Source organism: Colossoma macropomum, unplaced genomic scaffold (assembly GCF_904425465.1).
Source record: "Colossoma macropomum unplaced genomic scaffold, Colossoma_macropomum, whole genome shotgun sequence".
Taxonomy (NCBI): Eukaryota; Metazoa; Chordata; class Actinopteri; order Characiformes; family Serrasalmidae; genus Colossoma; species Colossoma macropomum.
In genome coordinates this window covers 28,758,589-28,782,167 of record NW_023494793.1, presented here as the reverse complement: position 1 = coordinate 28,782,167, position 23,579 = coordinate 28,758,589, and the positions used below count along the sequence as shown (strand labels likewise).

General features: G+C 38.6%; 2 protein-coding genes across 2 annotated transcripts; both read left to right on the top strand.

Annotated features, from left to right (window-relative positions):
- Positions 1 to 3,921: 3,921 nt before the first annotated feature.
- On the top strand, positions 3,922 to 9,176 carry LOC118812943 (neurotensin receptor type 1-like). The gene is made up of 4 exons (XM_036578048.1): positions 3,922 to 4,587; positions 6,339 to 6,522; positions 8,663 to 8,747; positions 8,894 to 9,176. Exons 1-4 carry the CDS (start codon positions 3,922 to 3,924, stop codon positions 9,174 to 9,176), a joined length of 1,218 nt encoding a protein of 405 aa, XP_036433941.1.
- A 5,671-nt stretch (positions 9,177 to 14,847) lies between these two features.
- rad21l1 (RAD21 cohesin complex component like 1) lies at positions 14,848 to 23,295 on the top strand. Its single transcript, XM_036578047.1, has 13 exons — positions 14,848 to 14,994; positions 15,145 to 15,274; positions 16,232 to 16,331; positions 16,544 to 16,647; positions 16,732 to 16,836; positions 17,290 to 17,394; positions 17,577 to 17,702; positions 18,665 to 18,894; positions 20,150 to 20,246; positions 20,402 to 20,550; positions 21,055 to 21,168; positions 21,907 to 21,981; positions 23,107 to 23,295. The coding sequence occupies exons 1-13, from the start codon at positions 14,848 to 14,850 to the stop codon at positions 23,293 to 23,295; spliced, it is 1,671 nt and encodes a 556-aa protein (XP_036433940.1).
- The last annotated feature ends 284 nt before the right edge of the window (positions 23,296 to 23,579 follow it).

The window sequence follows — 23,579 nt, the reverse complement described above, 5'->3', positions numbered from 1 at the left end:
GAGCAATGACGAAACGTAAGTGTAATATGAAGTGTCTTCCAGACTTCACTTCTTCTGTTTGCTCTTCTTTGCAGACTATGACCAGATCTATACATTTTCAGTTGTCACATTATATGCTTTTCACATCGCAAGCACTGCATTAACATCTACACAAGACATAATGACTAAATACTGTGTCACTGTAAGTACAGCTGTAATACAAATGAGTACATTCTACTCTTGTAGCTTGAAGTATAAACACTGCAGTGAAGATAAGCTCCACTATACATCGCTGACATATCTCTTTTTCTTTAGATATTTTTGATCTAAAGGCACATGCTTAGCTTAACACTATGTTGGAATATTGCTGTGAGGATTTGATTGCATTCAGCCTCAAGAGCAGTGAGATCAGGCTCTGATGTTGGATACTTAGTTCTGGAACACAAACACCTTTCCCATTCATCAATGTACTGGGTGGTGCTCCAAAGAAGGTGGTGCATAGATATCCTTCAATGCTTGATTAGTAGCATCAAGGACCACACAAGTGGTCTCCAACCATGGTAGGAGAGCTACCTTCCTGCAGAGTTTAGCTCCAATCTGTATCCAATTAAGCTGCCTCACCCCTTTCCTTACCTCTAATACATCTGATCCAACCAATCTGGGACTTGGAAGAGGTTGATTAGCTGGAACAGGTGTGGCAAATTGTGTTTGGAACTAGGCTCTACAGGAAGGTAGCTCTCCAGGACAAGAGTTGGAGACAACTGGCCTAGACTTCTATGATGAGTAAGGATGGGCCAAGGCTTCGCACTTTGCCAAAATATGCACAAGTGTATAATCCAAGATCTTATAAACAACGTTCCACAATAAACGATTGCAAGGATTTTAGGTGTTTCACCCTCTACAGTGCATAATCTCATCAAAAGAGCCAGGAGAAATCTCTGTATGTTAACAGCCAAGGCCAAAAACCACAACTGAATGCCTGTGACCTTTAATCCCTCAGATGGCACTGCATTAAAAACTGCAAGGATGTCACCACATGTGCTTGGAAATACTTTGACAAACTGTCGTGAATAAAACTGTGACTGCAAATTAAAACTGTACTATGTACAGTGGAGGCAATATGTCAAAGACCAACCTCAAGCTCATCTGGAATGGAGTGAAGCACAATGGAAGTGGACTGTGGTCTGAATAGTCAACCTTTCAGACTGTTTATGGAAATAGCAAACGTTGTGTTCACTGGTATATAGAAGAAAAGGATCATCCAGATTGTAAAGTTTAAAAGCCAGAGTCTCTAATGGTGTGGGGGTATTAGTACTCATGGCATGGATAATTGCAAATCTGTGAAGGCACCGTTAACGCTGAAAGATATATACACATTTTGGAGAAACATATGCTGCCCTTTAGATGACATCTTTTTCAGAGACGTTACCATAATGCCAAGCCACAGTCTGCATGTGTAACAACAGCATGGCTAATCAGAAGGTGGGTGCTAGACTGTCCTGCTTGTCTCCCAATGAAAACATGTGGCACATTATAAAACGTGAAATACGACAACAAAGACCTATGAAAGTAACACAGTGGCAAACATGCTCCTGTCTCTTTATTGAACTTGCATCAAATTTGTAATGAGTGAATATTTATTAAAGCAAAACCCTAAAAGAAGACACAAATTTCTTAAGGTAAAATATCACATTCTTTTACTGTTTTTAAGTTAACCCCTTAAAATCCCAGGCTTATTACATATGAACACTTATTTTTCAATAACTACAGGGACTTCAGTGCAAACTGTTTGGGGTATTCTTAGGTTAAAGAAGGGTGTAATAAAAACTCTGAACAAGAAAAACAAAGCTTCCACGCTAAAAGAATAGCTTAACAGGGAGTTTGGAAGGAGAAAAACTGAACGACAGAAGTCATTTAAGTCCATACTTTTAAACATATGCGAGGAAAAACCATATGGGGTTTGGGCGAACAATATATCTTTAAACTCAACTTCGCCTGCCTTTTTAAAAGTGTTATCAACATAGATAAAGTTTTTACAAGTCCAAACCACTGTCTTCGTTAAATGTAGGTACCTCACTTGTCACTGGGTGTCTACGGTACCTTTAGTTAGGGAACTCTACCACATTCCATTGCAATTAATTTTTTATTGACTCCACACATTCTGTCTTGTTTCCAGGCTTTTTCTTTTATTGTTCTGTTTTAAAGGTGCAGTGTGTAAGATTTTGTGGCATCTAGTGGTGAGGCTGCAGATTGCAACCAACTGAATGCCCCTCCCTCACCCCTTCATTTCCAAGCATATAGTAGAACCTACAACAACCATCATGTTTTTGCTTCTTTGATGATAAGGATTCACCCTCCCTTGCTTTTTCTTGTACTACGTAATAAGTTTGATCCTCCATTTGCCAAATATGGGTTATCAAACTTTTCACAACACAAAATTGGTTAGCCAGCACCAACAACAGCCACTCATTCTTCTTTCTACATCTTCCAACCGGTGCTATAGCAACACCAAATTCAAGCTGCTGCTTCAACATAGAAACGTGAAAGGCACTCTCTAGAGCCAGTATTTGGTTAGTCTGTTCTCAGCTACTGTAGAAACATGGCTGCGCATCATGACGGCCTCTATAGGAAGAGGACCCGCTCCCTATGTAGCTATGTCGGTTCATAGATCCCTTTAAATCTTACACACTGCACGTATTCTAAAGAGTAATTCAATAAATGGCTTCTTTACAAACACTGAAGTTTCTGCTACAGCCTGAGTAGACTGAAAAATAACTGTGACGAGTCAGTTATTCTGAGTGTTGTAAACTCTTCTGCCAACCAGTAACACTGAGGAACAGTGTGAATTAACCCTCCTGTTATCCACATACTAGCATCTTTTCTGCTTGGGGTCAACCACACTCATGTAGTGTGAACTATGAGTGGTTCTTACACTACAAACAGGTACGGATAAGTTAGGTTTAGGGCTCCAAAGCAGAGGGAAGTTTTTTAAAGATTATAAGACGAATGTTATAGTGACTTCAATCTTATCCAAAACTACCAAACAAACGTGTGTGAAATGTTGATATTCCTCAAGTTTTATACAGCTAAAATAGCTCAGGGTCAAACTGACCCCAAAGAACAGAAAATATGTACAGGACACTGGAAAACATATAATTTGATTTTACATTTATCCAGTTGTGCCCTATTAAATTAAGATAAATATATATAGGAGAAATTGATGTCAATCATTTATTTAGAGACATTAGATACTGAAAGGGGTCAAACTGACCCCAAAGATAATAGGAAACATTACAGCAGATTTTTTGCATGTACTTTAATATATATACATATATACATCCATATATACATACATGCCATTTTTCAGTGTTTGACACTCCCGAAATGACTTAGAAAAAAGTCTGGTTCCATTGACTTACATTAAAAGTAAAGTACGTTTTTTCCTTCTTCTGTAAAGTTCCCATTTTGGAGATGGTTTTGTTCTGACAACAGTGATATATATAAAATGTACAGTAAAATCTGAAAACGTTTTTTTATGTACTGTAATGGAATATGTTACTGAATACATTTAGGCCAGTGTATTCAGTATTCAGCCACTGCTACTTTTTCAAAGTAGCCCAAGCCTGTTTAAGAAAAGGTACAAATATGTACCTTTCAACCTGGAAAAAACTCATTAAAAGAACACAACTGGACCTTAAAACCACAGCTGTACCTTTGGAGTTCAATGCAGATTGTTTGTACCTTGACGAACGAAAAATGCACCTTTTTTCTGACAGTGTAGGACTGTTTCACTGCTGTGTGCAATGACCAGTCCCGTCCTCACCACGCCCCCCAGCAGAGGTACACAAAGTTGCTGCTCTCGCGCTTCCAAAGCAGCCCTGCAACAAACCACAACGACAAGTCAATGCGAAGGCGTGTGAATCACGCGCTTTTTCAAAAGCAATGACAGCAAATGAAACATTGCATCAAATGCTGGACGGGATCTCTTTCCCTTCGCGCCTCTTACCGGCCACGGGGAACGACACGCGCGCGCTCCTCTTCAACGCCACGAGCGCGGGTGTGCAGGATGACTTGGACGTGAACACGGACTTGTACTCCAGGGTGACAGTGACCGTCCTGTACACGCTGCTCTTCGCTCTGGGCTTCTTCGGGAACTCCACGGTGCTGTATATATTCCTCCAGAGGAGAGCAGTGAGGTGCCTCCAGGGCGCCGTGCACTACCACCTGGCGAGCCTCGCCGTGTCGGACCTCTTCGTGCTCGTGCTCTGCATGCCCGTCGAGCTCTACAACTTCATCTGGATCCACCACCCGTGGGCGTTCGGCGAGGCCGCCTGCAAGGGCTACTACTTCGTGCGGGACGGCTGCTCGTACGCCAGCTCGCTGAACGTGGCCAGCCTGAGCGTGGAGCGCTACGTGGCGCTGTGCCACCCGCTCCGGGCCAAGAGCGTGCTGTCGCGCGGCCGCACGCGCAGGATCATCCTCGCGCTGTGGGCAGCCTCGCTGCTGCTCGCCTCCCCGATGCTGCTGACCATGGGAGAGACGCACGTGGGCGAGGAGCGCATTTGCACCACGATCGTGTCCTCCGGAGCGGCCAAACTCGTGCTGCAGGTGAGCTTATCTGATAGCCTCTCCCTGCTCTCAACACAGCTGACATAAAGGGGAATTCCACCCATTTGTCAAAATTTCCGCATAATTCAGTGGTTGAGATATACACAGTCATTCAGAGTGCTTTGATGTAAAATGGTTCATTTGTAGAGAAAATTGCCAACTCAGGTTTCTTTACAGTGGCGGTGATGGGAACCAGGGGTTTTAATAACTACAACACAAATACAGCCAGTTTATTTTTATTTATTATCCAAAATCACCAGTGAACATACTGTGTGTCTAAGTTTTAATAAACTCTTAAAACAGATATGTTAAAAAAAAATAAAAATACACATTCTTTCTCTAAAAAGACACATCAGTGTGTTCAGTTGGAGACAACACATTTTGTTATTTTTAACACAAAATATATTGGAAAAATTCTATTAATAAACTTCTCAGACGTTTGGTTCCTATCACCACCACTGAACAATTCAGACTGCAAGTTTCTCTAAAACAGCATTTCACACCACTCTGAAATATTTGGTTGAAATGTTTTGTTGAAAGCCATTTTACTATGCAAAAATTTTGAAAAACTGGTGGAGTTCCCCTTTAACTCCTCAGCTGCAGAAATCCCATATTGGGATTAGACTGAGAATCAATGTTTCTTATTCAAATTTTCCATTCCACCTTAAATTTTGCGGCAGTTTACATTCTAGCGTGTGTTCAGGCATCAGTGTGTAACTGCTGTACCAATTAAGGTGGAATGGAAAATTGAAATATGAAGCAAACTTAAGCATCTAACTAGGACCCATGTTCCCAAAGCATGTCAGTGCTAAGATCATCTTGGCTGGCAGAGAGAGTGTTCAGTGTAATGCTCGCTCTACCACTCTTCTTTGCGCTAAGATGCTATTGGGAAACCCAGCCTGGAAGTGTTCAGGCTCTAAAACAGTTTTTAAACTGATCTAAAAACTAACAGAAGAAAAAAAGAGAAAACATTTTTTACTTAAACAGCTTTAATACAAAGTGGAACTCCTTTTTTCAGTTTCTGTGTAATTTATTTACTGAGATGCTAGTAAAATCATTCAGAGTGGTCTGATGTGAAATGGTTCATTGTAGAGAAATACTGATCCAGGGATCTTTACAGTGGTGGTGACAGGAACCAGAGGCCACAATGGCTAAACACAGGTTTAGCCTTTTTATTTACTATCCAAAACCACCAGTGAACCTACACGTCTTCTGAGTTTTTATTTGTAATGTTGATGATGGTAAAACAGTAGTAAATCTGAAAAAAAATAGCTTTACACTACCCTGCATGTACCAGTCCATCCTGAATAGATTTGAAAATACATGTTTTAGGCCAAAACCTTATGGTCGAACTATTGTAAAACAATGTCTCAGGCATCAGGCAGTGTATTCATAACCATTTCATGCAATAACTTTCTGTGACAGAGCTTTTAGGAGGCATTAAACTCTTCAGACGTTTGATTCCTGTCACCACCACTGTGAACAAATCTGACTCCGTTTCTCTACAACAGAGCATCTCACATCAAACCACTCCAAATGAATTTGTTTACATCTTAGCCACTTCATCAGGCAGAAATTTAGAAAAATCAAAACCAACAATCCACATGCTCCAAACGGACAGACCAAGTGGTGCAGCTGATCCAGGGCAGCGTCCATCATCTCTTATTCAACTGACCTCTCGATCTACCACTTCCATCACATATGTTTGCAAATACAGCCACATTCTCACACTGCAAGACTTTCTCTTGCAGGTGAATGCTCTTCTCTCATTCGTTGCACCAATGCTGGTCATCTCCCTGATGAATGGACTGATTGGAAGACGACTCCAGCAAATATCCCAGCAGACTTTGCTCTTTTCCTATGGTTATCCAACAAGTAGCATCACGATGGAGACTGGTCGTATGCGGTCACTTCGCCATGGAGTTAAAGTCCTACGTAAGTATAAACATTATGCATCACAGTCTATTACAGTCTCTTACATGTACTTTCTACAACAGTGGTTCCTAACTCTGGTCCTGGAGAACCCACTGCCATGCACCTTTTAGTGTTTTCTCTGCACAATATAGCACAATATAGCACAATATAGTTATCGTTATATATTATCAACACCTCAAAATCCCTAGGCTTATTACATACTAAGGCTATTATTATTCAGTAACTACAGGGACTTCGATGCAAACTGGCTGAACTATTCTTAGGTTATACCAGTGTGTAATAAAACTCTGGGCCTGCCAGTGGGCTCTGGCCATTTAAATAAAATTAAAAGCTTGCCCAGTTGGTAATTAAATGCTAATGAAATTTTCATCAAAGTAAATGGAAGCTACAGGGTAAGGCTCTGTAATGCTCTTGTTGTACTATGGAATTTGTATCACAATTAGGGCTCTTATTTATTCATTTTTAGTAGTAGTTTAGTAGTTGCAGTAGTAGAATTATTAGCAGTTTTTAAAACAAGTTTCAAATAAACACTGGCCAGAAATGTCTGTTGTACATTTAGTGTGTTTTGTCTTTTTTGTATCACACTGCTTGTATCTTGATCTCTATCGTATCATGAAGTTGCTGACAATGGCCAGCCGAATCACATTAATATTATCGCCATGATTCGGTACATGATAAGTGTTTGGCTATATTTACATTATTGTCCAAGCTTACTACATAAACACAACATTTAGAGCAATATACTGATGATTTATATTCAGTGATCTCAGCTTGTTTTGGGTGTGTCTATCAAGCCATTTGTGCCACTTTTGTAGGATCTATAGAAAGAGAACTACTGTATAAAGAAAGGGACTAGGGATGAGAGGAAAAGTATAGAAAGTACGGTACAATTTGCAATATTTTGAGTAAACATAGTATTGTTACACAGAAGCCCAATATTGTTTCATTTTATTATTTAGTTGAACATTTTTTAACATGCATTAGGCCCATTGTTAGACTAATAGATTACTAAATGCCTTTCTGTCCTAATCCACAAGATGGTGCCATGTCTTTCTGGTAAGACCAAGGTTTCTCTCAGTAATAGCAGACAGGATCGGTTATAGACTTCTGAATTCATGCCTTCATTCTGTAGTCGGCGTCATGCTCGTATTAGGAACTCCAAGTCCAAGTAGTTTTTCTTAATGGGGAAAAACAAATGTCATTTTCGAAAATCACCACTATGGTGCCCTGTGGTACACAAAAACATTGCTGACCCAATACGTTTTGTCCTGCACGTATTTATCCTGGACCACTTGATCCCTTGAATTATGAGGTTTTTAAGAGGTCAAAATACAAAAAATGCTACATTAAAAGCCAACACTGCTGCTGCATTTTGAGCTGATAAGACTGGCAACCTCACCAAAATACCCCAAACATAAAAAAAGCTACTTTGACAACTATGTGGTTAAGTTGCTTTGACAATAGTAGCCTACAGTTTGAGAAGCAAGTTTTGTATTATAATAGTGTTTAAGTATGTATGTGACTTTATTTCTGTTAGCAGGAGTAGCTTGCTTATATGTAGCATTATTCATAACTTCATGATTCAGAAGGTCCAGTAATATTCAGGGGAAGAATTTACTGGACAAAGCATAACGGATTCGGGACAAACCAAGACACAATGACAGCTTCCCCATTCATTTTACCATAAAGAAAACCAGACCCAGAGGTCCTAATACGGGCATGACACAGACTGTAAAATGACTCACACCTTCTATTGTTTATTATTATTAAGTTAGATAGCATATTGGACAAACTTTGATCCACCAGGCCAGATGCCAGATTTCTAATGTTACATTTACCTGCCATTGTAATCGGTTCTGAACAAAAGCATGTATTAAATATGTTAGGAAGTAAAAGTTGAATATGTTAGAAGTAAAATTTTTTTTGGTCTATTTAGTGGAAACTTCTTTTGAGGAAGAAGCTGCAGTCAAAATCTTAGCAGTCTTAGCATATCATAAATACTGAAGTATGACAATAGAAGCATATTGCAACTTAAAGATCCCCACTCCTAATAGAAACAACACAAAACAATATTTATGTAAACAAACTAGTGCTGTGACCTTAACACCATACCCTGATAGTATTTTTTTGTGGTTAATAGGCGTGGTGGTCATTGCCTTTGTGGTATGCTGGCTGCCGTACCACACCCGTCGCCTCATGTATTGCTACGTCACAGAGTGGACAAGGTAAGGGCTTTACAATCGACAAAACACACAAACCAATAGGAGCTATTATAGAATTTCATTTCAAATTTCGTTTCATTTGCTTTATATTGAGCTGAGTCTACCAGGCAAAGTTGTATTAAATCCATTTCCATATTTCCTCTCCACAGTGAACTGTATGATTTTTACCACTACTTTTACATGGTGACCAATGTGCTCTTCTACGTGAGTTCGGCCATCAACCCCATCCTTTATAACTTGGTCTCATCCAATTACCGCCAGATCTTTTTATCCACCCTCAGCTACTTCTGCTGGACTTGCTCTAGAAAGGGGAGGGCATATGCAAATGGACGGAGCATACAGTTTCTTCATCGAGCTCCGGCAACTTTGGTCACGCCTCGCACCAGCCAACACACCCTCTGTACCACAGATGTGATGGAGACGATAAACTGATATACAATTTGTCTTAAGAACTTGACACTCAGCTGCACAAGTGTCATAATAGTCTGTTCACACTTTTTGTTCAAGTTCAACTGGAAAGTAGTGTTTGTAAGGCTTTGTTTCAGCTTACAAGTCATTACAATGATATCATTATTCACTATGGATATTAGCAACTATAAAAATTTTGTAGAAATCTTGAACCCATAAGTTTTCACCGGGAGGCTGGAAATGCATGCAAATGGATTACACATCAAAGTCATATGTGCCCTGTATAAAAACAATATTTATACTCAACATTTCTATGATGTTGACAATAAGCTTATATATACACTGCATAACTGAGCACAGTTTTAAGTATTAGCATATTTTCCATATTTGATGCATGTATTGTATTGTCCTTCAACTGTCATACTTGTTTGCTCAAAACAATGAAAGTGTTCCTGTTATTGATACACACTATAAAAGCCAAAAGTACATGAACACCCCTCCTAATCATTGAGTTCATATGTTTCAGCCACACCCAATTCTTTCTTGGAGAGGAAAAAAAAAGCTTATGATTGTATGTCATCCAGTAAATCCCCTTGATATGAACTAATAACATTATCAGAACATTGCTTAGTTATAAATATAAAAATTTCAATCTTTTTAATCACTTTAATATAGCAGATACTTGGGCTAGATACAATCTATTTTTATCACTTTCAGGATATGTGTTTCTGTGATAAAGCACACCAGTAAGAGCTATGATGCCTTAATGGATCACATTACCTCAGCACCATAATTAAATTGGTGAGAACGTAGCATAAGAAGCCTATGCTTGAACCAGGCTCTCCTGCATGGAAAGTGAGTATCTTCACCATTTAGCTAAACAGCTAGTTATAAAACACCCACACACAGCTCAAAAACTATTCTCTCCTGAACTACTAACTGTTTAAACCTGATGACTATTCCCACACTCAGTGTTGTGTGCAAAATGCATAGACTGTGTGGTAAAATGTATGAAGCAGTAATGGCTATGTCACAACAAACCTGCATCATCATAAGGAGCTTTTCAAGGAATTAAGTATACAACTATTCATTTTTGTAGGCCTATACTGAATATAAAAACATACATTTTAAACTGTGTTTGGAGCCTGATGGCAAACATGAGTAGAGAAGGTTGTTCAGGGAATCCTGACTGTTTTTAGACTGAAGCATCTCATTGAACTCTTACATTCAGACTACAAATTCACCAAAAGGGGGTGCCATAGCAGTCAAATTAAGTTTTATAAGAGCAGCGCCTCGGACAACAGTGAACGATGCTTTTGTAATTTTGTAATTTGTATTTTTTGCTATTTGCATTAAGAAGAGGTTAGTTAGATTTCTGTTTACACAGCAAAAAAAATCCAGGGGCATGTTAATTTTAATAATAAATTGCCTCTTCTCATATTGTCAACAACTTTGTTCGTGCCTTGCACCAGCCAACACACCCTCTGTATCACAGATCTGACGGAAATGACACAACTGAGACAAAATTTGTCTTAAAAAATTAATGGCCAGCTGCAGAATATGCTTTGTTTGCTAATTCCATGAGAGTTTGTTTATAATTTTTTCTCAATTTAAACTGGAATTGCTGTATTGTAGTGATGTTACACGTCCAAAATGTAGTGTTTGTGTGGCTTTGTCTCAGTTTACAAGCTGTTACAATTATATCACTGTTAACTATGAATACAAAAACATGAATATATGAAAAGCTGTAGAAATCTTGTTTCCCTCACTTTGTATGCAAATGCATTACACCTCAAAGTCATAATGTCATATAATAATCATATTGAAATGTCAAAAGCACCAATTTTGAACTCTGTGATGATGATGATGATGATGTGTACTGCATAACTGAGCACAGGACTACTGTTTTATACTAAAGCACCTCATGGAACTCCCTAACATCTTGCAGACAATAAATTCTGATAGTGGCATCTGACAGTTTTATCAAACATTGCATTTTTTGTCCACAACATGCAGCCCTAGTGGATACTGCATGAAATGTTTAACACTTTATGTTGTTTAAGTGACCTCTCATTATTAAAATGCAAAATGAATATACATGATGTAATATAGATATGAATGAAAATGTATATCTTGTGCATTCATCATCTCTTTCCACTTTGATGGAATATATCCAACTTCACGGCTTCAGTGATTTTTGTCTCGATATCTTTTTCATTTTTTTTCCATTGAGTGAATCTCAGAGGGATACATGTGCTTTGGTGTTTAAATACAATAAGGGATTTTAGTGCTCTCAGGTTTTTAAAAGTAATCTTACACAGTTCTGTGGACCAGAATCAACCATACTGCAGTCTACTATAGAGTTATGTTCTCATGTTTTCTATCAAATATAGAAAAGCACATACTTGGCCCATCCCACAAAGGTTGGCCTTACTCACTGGATGCAGAGCTCACATTAATATTTTACCTTGATCAGCCAGATATCCAGCACATGACAATATCTGCTCCTCTCCAGTTAAGCTTTCGATGTGCTTTGTAAGCATGAGACATCTGGCAATTAAACAACAATAATACTTCATTGACATTTGAACCAATGACACACTGACAGGTGCTTTTTTTAAAGTAATGTAAATGTGCAGAAACAGATTCCACATTAAAACTAGGGATGCACAATGATATCAGAATCATAATGGTACTGGCAGATAATTGCTTAAAAATAATAAAATTTGACCCAATTGAAACATTTCAAAGCAATATTTAATAATGTTCTTATTTTACTCCAGGAAAGCACAATGTTTAGGTGATGCTGGGCTACTGTGACAAAATTGCATTTCTTTCATTTTACTGTATTTGTAACCCTAAATGTTAGAGTTTCTCTCCACAGAGCTAATCAAGGTACACATAGTCTCAATTTCTATGTTTTATAAATGTTTATGTATCGGCATCAGCAGATATGTAGGGGATAGGGCACAGTCTAACACATTCATAATAGTATTTGAGCAGATTAATATGGTTTTATAAAAAGTACCCTATACATCTCTGCTATAAATGGAAACAAAGAGCCTTGATTGTAACGCTATGTTAAAACTAATGCCGCCATGTGGAGGCTGTATTTCAGCCAGGCTTGTTCTCACACTGACATGTTTACATGCTTCAAAATGGTTCTTTGTTACAGCCACCAACAAGAGAGATTAAAATAATATAGACGTGAATTCTGTGGCACACAACTCAGTAATCGAAATAAATCTATGGTGAAAAAAGATTTATGGCCCAAAACCGGTTTACAGAGTGAATCTTGAGAAATATCTAATTGTTAAAATTTGCATATGATGGTGTTATGGGAATACGAGAACTAAAAGCACATTCGGCTTAAACCTGTTTAACTACACAAAATATCCATGTTACATTTTACCCTGCATTAGTTTGTCCACACCCTTTCTTACATGAAAAATATTGGATATCAACCTACAATTCCCATACTGGTGCACCCCTAACAAAAAACACACTTAACAACCATGACACTCAAGTTTTCTACAAAAGGTTTCCAGTGTATAATGGCTGTGGTACCACACATAAATGAAACTTAATGTACTGGATCACAGTAATAGTTAATGACAGTTAATAATTAGAGATGAAATGATCGATCGGCTATGTATCGGTATCGGTCGATTTTCAGCCCGAAGATGCGATCAGCCAATATCTCTCTAACTCTAATTTCACTAATGTTTTTTTCTTAAGTATATTACATATTTGGCTCATATTTCGCTGTAAACTCGCTGTGTGAACATGCAGAGCTGTAATTAAGGCGGTTTGTCCTCAAAGCTCTGAGGATTCGTTTCTGTTAGCAGGTTTACAACTGAGCGCTAATCTTAGCTTAGCTTACACTGAACTAGCTTCATGACCTACAGGTTTAGCAGGGACCGAAGATAATCGCAGAACTACAAAAGCAATCGCATGTCAGCACTTTTAGCCTTTTCAGTACATTTGAAAACCCATCCGTAAAGCCAAAGTAAAGCAGAAGCTGCGCCATTTAACTTAAGTGTAATAAACATTTGAATAAGACTCAGCCTCATCCTCTTTTCCAGAATATTCTATGAAAAACTGCTTTTAGTTTTCGTTTTCGCTTCGTGTGGCTTAGCTAAGTTAACGTTATCGTTTCTAGTAGTTGTTCGTTGCAGCCCTTATCATGGAGAAAATGAAGATGCAGTAACTTACAGAGTCGACTCCAAGCATTTCGAATCTTAGAGTCACTGGCCAATAGTCGACCCCGACTCCTAAACGTGTTGGAGTCGAAGAATCGATTCCTTTGGCATCGACTCCCCATCACTAGCTTGATTCCAAAGCTTCCCATGCTTGACAGTTAGCCTAATTATTACATCATGATTTACATGAAAACAACAAATTCGTTAAAAGGTAAACAGCAACGAAGCTTTGTTTTATAGCTAGCTTGTTGTTCGGGTTGGCTTACAGTAAATTAAGTAGCCAGAAATGTCAGTTAGGATTATTATGCTCTCGACCGTCTGCCCTCGCGCCCAATGTGGCGGGATGCGCGAGCTACTCTAGCCAAGTTAACGCTACTTCTCCAAGGTTAGCCTCAGGAAACCTGTCACTAAATTAACTTACATTTGCAACAAAAGCTGAAAGGTAAAACGCGGATATTAAAGTGAGATAAAGTCTGTAGACACGCCGTGCTGACTAACAGTCACTCAGCACACTTAATTATGTGTATTTACACACACTACGTTAGTCACCTAGGTTAGGTTAGGTTAGCTCGCTGATTAGCAAGCTAGTTAGCTACGAGTTAGCTGCAGTTACGAGCTAAGTTTACACCGTTTATACTGATATATATGTTAAACGTTAACACACTAACTGTTAACTGAAGAGTTATTGTGGTTTATTAGATAAACTATCTCACCATTGTGCAGCTGAAAGTGTTGCTGTCCTTTTCTGCCAGTCAGGACAAGTGCTACTCTTAATTTGCTAACCAACCGCGTATTAAGAGTTTCCAGGTCAATCCTCCGAACTGGTGGATAGTAAATAGGCCTATATATAGACTCTGTGTCGGGTACAGAAGTACAGAATTGCTGTAATTGCTCTTATCTGAGTATTTTCTAATGGTAATACAAATGCACATGTATATTTATACAGAAAGAATCTTTTTCCCCCGTATTCCCATTTTTTGTCCTATTTAGATACAAGTGACTTTTTTTAGGACCGTTGACTCAGCAGCTGGACTGCTCTGCTGTTGCCCACTCCTCTCTTCAGATTTTTATTTTAGACCAAATGGATCCAAAAAAAGAAGAATAGCGCAGTTCCTATGTTGCTAAATGGAGTTAGTAAGAAATACCACTGCAGTTCTATAGAAAATATTATTACCCTTTTGACCTCCTGTTTAACAACGTTTTAATTTGTACTTGAGTCATTGTTTATTTAAAGTAATGTTACGTGCTGATCTTTAGGTAGCATATTTGGGTAGTAGCGGTAACCGCTTATATCTTTGCTAAATTAGAAATAATGCATGTGGAAAAAATGACATTTTCTGAACTGTACCATAGTTTGTGAAACGAAAGTTAGAATTGTAGTTTGTTGCCTGTGATAAAAAATGTCCATCAAGGTGTATGATTATCGTTTTCCCAGGGACACAAACTAGGCTCTAGAAAAAAGTATTCTGTGAGAAAATCTCTCATCTCTCAAGATGGAGTTCTTCACTCAACTCTTCACCTCCAAACGAGGGTCCCTGGCCAGGATCTGGCTTGCAGCTCATTGGGAGAAGAAGATAACCAAAGCTCATGTATTTGAGTGCAACTTAGAGATGACTATCAAAGATATCATTTCTCCTCCGGTATTGTATATTGCACTTATTAGGTTTTGGGAGTTCAATACTACATTTAGGTTTTGTTTAGTAAATATGGCAAAACAAGAAGTTAATTGTCAATGTTGTAAATGAACATACTCATTTTGTGTATGTGTGTCATTCATTGTTTTCTGCCAGATCAAGATTGGTCTGCGGACTTCAGGTCACCTGCTCCTGGGCGTTGTGCGGATATATTCTAGGAAAGCCAAATATCTGCTTGCGGACTGCAATGATGCTTTGGTTAAAATCAAAGTGGCTTTTCGACCAGGTTACTGCAACCCCTGATTTTTGCCACTATGACTCAGTGTAGCTACACACTTAAAATAATGGTTCTTCAAGGGTTCTTTCATAAAGAGAATAGTGCTATATAGACCCATGAACACTCAAAGAACTCTTTGCATGACTTATATAAAGGGTTCTTCTATTATAACAAGTCTGACAACGTAACAATAGAGTAATTTTTTTTCCAAACAGCAGACAAAACATCTTAGTTTGTTTTGTTTTAAGATTGGCTTAAGTGAGGTCTATTAAGTTACAGTGTTATATTTTGAAAAGTTTGAATGCTTAAACTAAGAGCTTTTTGTGCCCTCTTTACAGTGGCTTTAAAAGCACTATAAATAGTTACATATGTAAACAGCATTTTTGGAAGTATCTGTGCACAATAGTCATGTCCTTTCTGAGACCTTACTGGTTTGCTCTTTAGTTAGATTTGTTGCGCTTATTCTTATGATTACTTTACATTACTAAAGAGTATATGGTAGAATGGTGTGGCAATTGTAAGTCTGAACCCAGTCTGACTCAGACTATCACAGACTTTAACACTAGGGAGAAGTGAAATGTATCTGATAGAGGAGATAAGGTTGAGATGGGATGCAGTAAGAATTGGCAGAGTGAGCTTTAAGTGACAGCCTAAATATTTATAGCTGGAACTAAATAAGCATTTGAACATGCTCTTGTTACAAGCTTTATTTAAATGGTACCAAAAAGTTATGGCATAATACTTGTGTATTTTAAAGAGCGTCCATTGTGATATTATATTATAAATTGACTCTAAATATTATAAAAAAGAAAACAATGTTTGTTGTCTGTTAAATAATAGTAATAGTGAATTTCCTTGTTCTCAGGGAATGAATGATACATGAAACCAAATCTAAATAGTAAGTAGAGGTCAAAACAACTATGCATGATATTTACGAATAGTCATGTGTTTGCTCTGTCATCACAGGACAGACTGATTTGCCTGTGGAAGGCATGGAGGCCATGTTAAAGGCCATTACACTGCCAGAAGAATTCACTGACTTTGACTTACAGCTGCCTGATCTCAGGTATTTCCCCGTTTTCCTTAAAATAACACATATTCATCTGGATTGGGTTTCCCAAAAGCATCTTAATACAAAGATGATTCTTAAATGGCAGTTTACCAATTAGGTTGATCTTAACACTGAGATACTTTTGGGAAACCCGTCCCTGACTTATTAGACTGATCGGATCGTTGTAATATTCAAGGGTAAAGTGACTGAGTTGTGTTCCTTTTCAGCACCATTGACGTGGTAGATCACTTCTCCCTGAATCAGAGTCGCACAGAGGAAATCACTCTGAAAGAAAACTTTGGAAACAGCTTTCTCACCATGGAGGACATTGGTAAGAGCCTGTAAGCATTATCAGAACCATGTTTAATAATGAAGATCAACACATGGACAAATGATTATTTCCTCTCTGTTTTAGGGGATGATACTCAGTCTCATCAGGGTCTGTTTGACATGAGTTTCCACACTCTCAGCACAACTGGTGATGGTTTTGGTGATGAGGGGATGACTTTTGACCTTGTTGGTACTTATCCTGTCCCGCACATTTTCTCTTGCATCATTGAGTCATTGAGCTGTTCAATAAATATTGTATATTGACATTAAAATACTTTTCTGTGAAAGGAATTTGCTAAGAGCTAACACAGCAACTGATTCATGAGTCCATCTGCTGTACCTGTCACATTTATACTAACGATTTTATCATAATTCATTACTGAAATAATGCTATGCATAGACATGAACAAGGAGCATAGTGGGCACATAACCGGATATGGATTAATTGTGTTTGTTTTTGTTGTCATTTCACAGTATCCATAGAAGCAGTTGACAAGCTCATTCTCTGCTATTATTCTTTATTAATGGCAAACTAAATTAAATGTGGTGGGAACGTTGAGTTTAATAAGTCTTCTCAACTTTATGCAGACTGCAGGCAGAAATGAATCTCAATTTTGAAATCGAGCATATTGTCTCCTTACAGAGTTCATAGCAAATGCGAATGAAAATGCTCTCCTGACTGACTCCAATGGCAATTCACCTTATGAGCTCCCTGCAACACCCCCACCAACTGCTATCAGTGTAACAGGTAATTACTGTCTACTCTCTCCCCCTTTTTTGGTAACTCAGTGTAACTAGGAGTGACTACTAGTTCATCTGACCTTAACACATAGACCATTTTGCATGAAAATGTTTTTTTTAATGTAACAACAAAAACACTGTTTTTGTGAAAATGTTACTTACTTTCATTTATTTCTTGTACTGCTTCAGCTCCAAAGACTGCCACACCTATACACTCTGCTTCAGATGCCTTGACCGAGACTCCTACCATCAATGAGACCACGCTGCTGGACAATATAGATGAAGGCTTTGCCCTTGAGCCTGTGGTCATCACACGCAAGTGTCTACTCCAAAGATAGAATGATCAGAAATTGATTTTTGATTTATGGTCAGAGAGAGAGGTTTTCTTTTATAAACTTGTGTACAGTAACCAGAAAACCTCTGAAGGCTGGGTCAAAGTTCAGCCCCTCTGTACTTGGGGGCACTGTGCATAGGAAGGTCACTATATATTTATTTGTCTCTTTGTCTGACAGTTAAGGGTTGGTGGTATAGCGGTATAAAAGTGAGGACCAGTATGTCATTGTCCTGTGATATGAATATTACCATGCTATTGATACTGTGATAAGCTGTGATTGATACTGTGATGTAAATAATTCTTACTAACTCAACAAAAAGATAACCCACAATTTGAAATTGTATAATTTATTAAAGGGCCCATTTTTTTATTTTACTTGTATTTTATTTTTGTCCGTGAGGTTCACTTACGACATTTGTGTGGGTTTACCAAAAAAAGTTGTAATTCATTTTTGCATGCCCATCTCTTTATCCCTTAGAATTAAAAAGGCTGTTTTTGCCTCTGTGCCTTTAAGACTTCTAAGGTTCTGTTCTGATTGGTTGCCCTGTATTGTGCCACATTCAAGCAGTCTGAGCTGAAACAGTCCTTAAACGTCAGTGTGAATGGGCATGGCTAAACTGCTATAAGCTGAATAGGTGGATGTGTAAAGATGTTTTGTGACATCACAAAAAGTCATTTCAAAACAGGCCACATTTGCAGCTTAATTTACATTTATGGATGTATATGTTTACATGCTACATCAAACTCTTCAAGCTACAAGTTTATATGCTACTGTTCTATTTTTAAAAAGAGAAAAAATTAGTTTTCCATGATACGGGCCCTTTAACCAAATATCTTTAGATTGTTTTTGTCCACAAAAGGGAAATTTAATGATGTAATATTAGTTAAGAACTTTATTCTTTGGGCCAGACTGATTTAGTCTCAACTTGATTCTTATTTTCAGCCACTTCAGAGAGGAAGAGAGGGAGCCGGAAGAGGAAGCTGGTGGTAGATCAGTCTAAGGAGCTTTCTAATGAAGCCATCAGAGCCCAGCTAGCTGACTGCTCTGACCTTATGACCTCACTGGACATAGCTCCACCCACACGGCAGCTCATGGACTGGAAGGAGAATGGAGGAGTGGATTATCTGTTCTCACATTTCTGTGTTCCAGTCATACACACTGACTTGCAGAAGGTAATACAGGCATATATACACCCAAAGGCTGGATAACAAAATTATGCTTTAATAATTATTTACTGTTTCTACACCTGCTTTCATTATTCAAGGCAGTGGGATACAGAACAACTTCTGTGATGCATTTATATATGCTTTAAATACTAGCAAATGTGAATGGATCTACACTAAACCAGCAGATAAGAGCTCACGCATGGGTTTTCTTTGCCATGTTGGTGACAGTTGGCCAGCACTGTGCAGTCTAAGTGCTAATCAATATCCACCCACACACTGAAAGTCAGTGCTGAAACCATTTCCGTTGATGTTATGAATAATTACTCAATGTATTACAGTCACTCATTAGCTCAGGGTGAGAGCTCACATTTCAGCAGTGGTAAAAGCATTTTAATGTGAGCTGAAGTTGCTGTTGGATGCATTTGTTCCTACTAACATCTAGAAAGAAAAAGGAGAATTCTAACATTCTAACTGCATAATTAAGTGTTTAACATCTAAACAAAGTCATTCAGAGTGGTTTGATGTTAAATGTTCCATCATACAAAAACATACCAAGAAAAATTTTGTTTACACTGGTGGTAGAAACCAGACATCTGAAGCATTTGTTTCTAAAAGCTACTTCAGAGAAAGCTGTTTCATGAAATGGGTGTAAATACACTGCCTGATTCCTAAGAAGATGTTTTATGGTTGTTTTAAGAGTTTTGGCCTGAAACCAAGTTTTGAATCCATGAATGCAGAAAATTTACAATTATTTTACCATTATCAAAACTCAAAAGACACATGTAGATTCACTGGTTGTTTTTGATCGTAAAATAAATGGCTGTATTTGCTACCCCTGGTTTGTAAACACCACAACTGTAGAAAAATCTGAATCTGAAGTCAAGAATCAAGGATGTTTATTTAATAGAAGCACATTCTCTAAAAATCAGAATGAAATACAGCAGCAAGTGCAATGTTTCTGGAAATGGAGGTCTTCGAGGAAGTCTACGGATTTGGCCATGTTTGTGCAGTGTGGGTACCCATGATGTTTTGTGCATCAGTGATTAGTGATTATGGTCTGCATGTTTGTATCATGTAGTGAGTTAAAAATAGGTACAGGCATTCACAGCTATACATTTTGACTTGCTTCACTTGTCCATTTTCAAATGTCAGCCTCTCAGTGACAGCACAAGCTATCATTATTCTGTCAAACTAATGCATTCTGGGTAATTACTCAGTCAGTCTTGCACCCTGGGTAAATGTCCTTTCCTCTTTCCTCCAGCTGTTCCATAGAGATATGTTTCCTGGGAGACGGAGGTCGACTGGCAAAGTGGTAGAGGACAGAGACCCCGAGGAGATGAGGCAGCAGGGGAGAGAGGGTAAAACATACCACACGCACAAAATTATAGTACACAACACAACAACCACCAAGAGGCATAATAGAGTCCTGATAAAGGTGTCTTTTTAAAATATTATTTATTTATAATTTGATTTTGCATGTTTTCCTGACACATGTATGTGTTTACGTGTGCAGCTAATGGTGAGAACAATTCCGTTTCTTTGACGGAGGAGATAAGCTTGCTCCAGGAGACTGTGGATCCAGACAGAGAACCAGAGGCAGGCAGCTTCTTAGAGCCGAGCATCACCCACACAGAGCCTCTTAAGTCCTGGGAGACTGCCAAAGTAAGTGCTGTGCACACAGACACACAAACTAACACAGACAGTTTCTCCAAATGTACATCTATTGCTATTTACTGTGTACTGTTAGAAGGATATTTTAATCATGAACAATATATTTATATGTCCATACGCATGGAGCTGGTTTAGGGTTTTTTTTTATTCAGCATTACAGTTTATTTAAAATAATTTTGTGGCCATCTGTCCTCCCTATACTGGCTGCTTTGTATTATTGTCATCCTTCACTTGGTAACATGTAGTCATTCGCTGTTCGCCTACTGCTCACCTGTGTCCTTTACTGCTCTGTTATTCTCTGTTCTTTACTGACGTTACTCCCTCCCATTTTCAGCTCTCTTCCCCTTACCTTTTCTCTCTCTCTCTCTCTCTCTCTCTCTCTCTCCCTCCCTCTCCCTTTCTCTCACAGCCTCCTACTCCTACCTTGTTCTTTTTCCACCAGCCTATTTTTGATCTGTCTTTCACCTTCCTCCTTTTTCTCTCCCTCTCCATCAGGAGGAGAGCAGGTTGGAGGCTTTGTATCCTGAGCCACTCTCTGAAGAATCCATGCTGGTACATCCATCTGGAGTGGAGAGGGAAACCCCACAGACCCAAACACAGACACAGGTAGTGCGAAATATACATACAGTGACCCCAGAAAGTATTTAGACATGTCTGCCATACAAACAAAATGTCAAACCACGTGGTGTTTGTTTTAAACAGAGCATTTTGAGACTGTAAATTTTGACAAATTGTTCTTTCCAAAGGCGGCTGGCATGTTTCAGATTGTTTTAGTTTGAGCAGTTCTTTTCAGACAGCAGGTTAGCATTTAAAATGCTCTTGTACACTTCTGAGTTCATGATCCAAATCAATGAACACAGGCTCACCAGCACCACTGTAAGAAAAACAGCCCCAGACTTTGATGTTTCCACCTCTGTGCTTTACAGAGCCCTTAGCAGACTGGTTGGAATTCTTTTTCCAGGTTTTCTCCACACAAAGTGTCTACCATCAGTTTGAAAAGTGTTTTTGCTCTGAAACAAATATCATTTTGTTAAACATTTTATGAAGTAACCTTATGAATTTTTTTTTACCAGTGGTTAAATGGTTGAAGTGCCCAAATATCTTTTGGGGCCCCTGCATGTATTTAAGAAAAAGAAAGAATAACTACTGACAGTAACGCTTTAAACATACTTATTCTGTGTCTTTTTGTCCTTTTCTCATGTTACTTTTGTCTTTTTAGTGCTCTGCTCTGTTTTCTCCAACATTACTTCACCCCCCCACCCACACACACACAAATACGCTCACTTCATTGCATATTATTATTTTTATGACACGCTTGTATTCTGCCTTTTCCCTTTGTTTTAACAGTCTGCGTTGGACACCCAGGACATTGAAGAGAAGAGAATGACCACTCGAGCCCAGAATCTCCTCCAGGCCCTTAAAGTAAGACATAATAGAACACCTCACGCCACAGGCATCACTGCTCCCTGGCCTAGCTATGATACAGATCATGGGTGACATGCTGAGCAGCTAAAGGCAGAGATTTAAAGATGGAAGGATTAAGAGATAGAGGAAGATTAAAACAAGGGGGGGGGGGCTTTCCTGCAGAAGACAGAAACTTAATCAGCACACTAGAGGTTATCACAGCCAGATACACACTCTAATGATACTGTTTAAGTTTTTAAGTGGCAGACAGTTTGCACAGATGCAACTTGTTTTTGAGTGGAGCGCTGTTGGTTACCCTTGTTCATGTCATAGATTGACATGACAGAGTTCGCACTTGAGGAAAACCTCAAATGCATGGATGCTGTGTGAGAATGCCTGGTAGAGCGATGCTGTATTAAGGGGCCCATATCCTACGTTTTAGTGTTTCTCCGTTCTGTGTTTTTATGCACCAAAAACAATTGTAATGAATTTTTAAATGACCATTTTCCAACCTTTGTTATTACTTGGAATTAAACAGCCTTGTGTTTTGCTATTGTGCCTTTTAAGACTGATAAATGTAAATTACCTCTGCTGTTATTGACTGCCCTATTTTGCCTCGTTCAGAAAGCAGTCTGGGCTGAAACACTCCTTATAACTTCAGCTTAAATGGGCAGAGCTAAAGTCCTATGGGCTGAATAGGCAGATACAAAGAAATGCACAGAAAAACACAGTAAATTCAAAACAGGCTGTTTTTGCAGCTTAGCTTTTACATATGTTTTTTACAGTGTTTACGTATGCAGATTTCTTAGAAAAATCAAGGAAATTGTGGTTTTCCATGATATGGGACATTTAACTTTCAGTTCTAATATCTTAGTAAAACTTGTGATCACTGTGATCAGATGATTGTTTCAAGAGTGGTTTGGTTGTATCAGTAGATCACTCGGTCAGTAAGGGGTTGATAAGAGTTGCGTTGTTGACTGTGATGTTAATGATGTCTGTAATCATTTTAAGACAACGTTTCATGAGCATCACTGCTGTAAAAAGGGTTTCCTAAAGAGAGCAGATGTATAGGTGTGCATCCTGTATGTGTTTGTGCATACTTCTGTGTACTGATGATGACTGTTAATATATTTTTCATACCAGAATCAGAGCAGCAGCCCCGATGCCGTGTTCAGTCTTCACAGTCTTTGTGAAAGGAGAAGCCGCTTCAAAGTCGCAGCCACATTCTTCTGTTTCTTGGTGCTGAAGAAACAACGAGCCCTTGACCTGCACCAGAGCACCCCCTACAGTGACATCATCGCCACCCCTGGTCCTCTTTTTTACAAGCTTTAAGACAAATAAGCATAGTTACTCTTGTGTGGTTGTTTAATATATAGCACCGTTTATAGTGTGAGCTTCACTGGGCACTTAAGGACTGGTCTAATGATCAGTAAGCATAATTTAAATGGAATTTATTCTGATCATTTTTAGGTACTGCACGCCACTGTTACTCACAGTTGTAGCATGTTGCCCTACCTTTTGTTGAATTTAGAGCTTTGGTGATTCATGTATCTGGGCCACATAGTGACACCTGCAGAACATAATAAACTAGAAGCTACACTGGTACAAACCAGAAT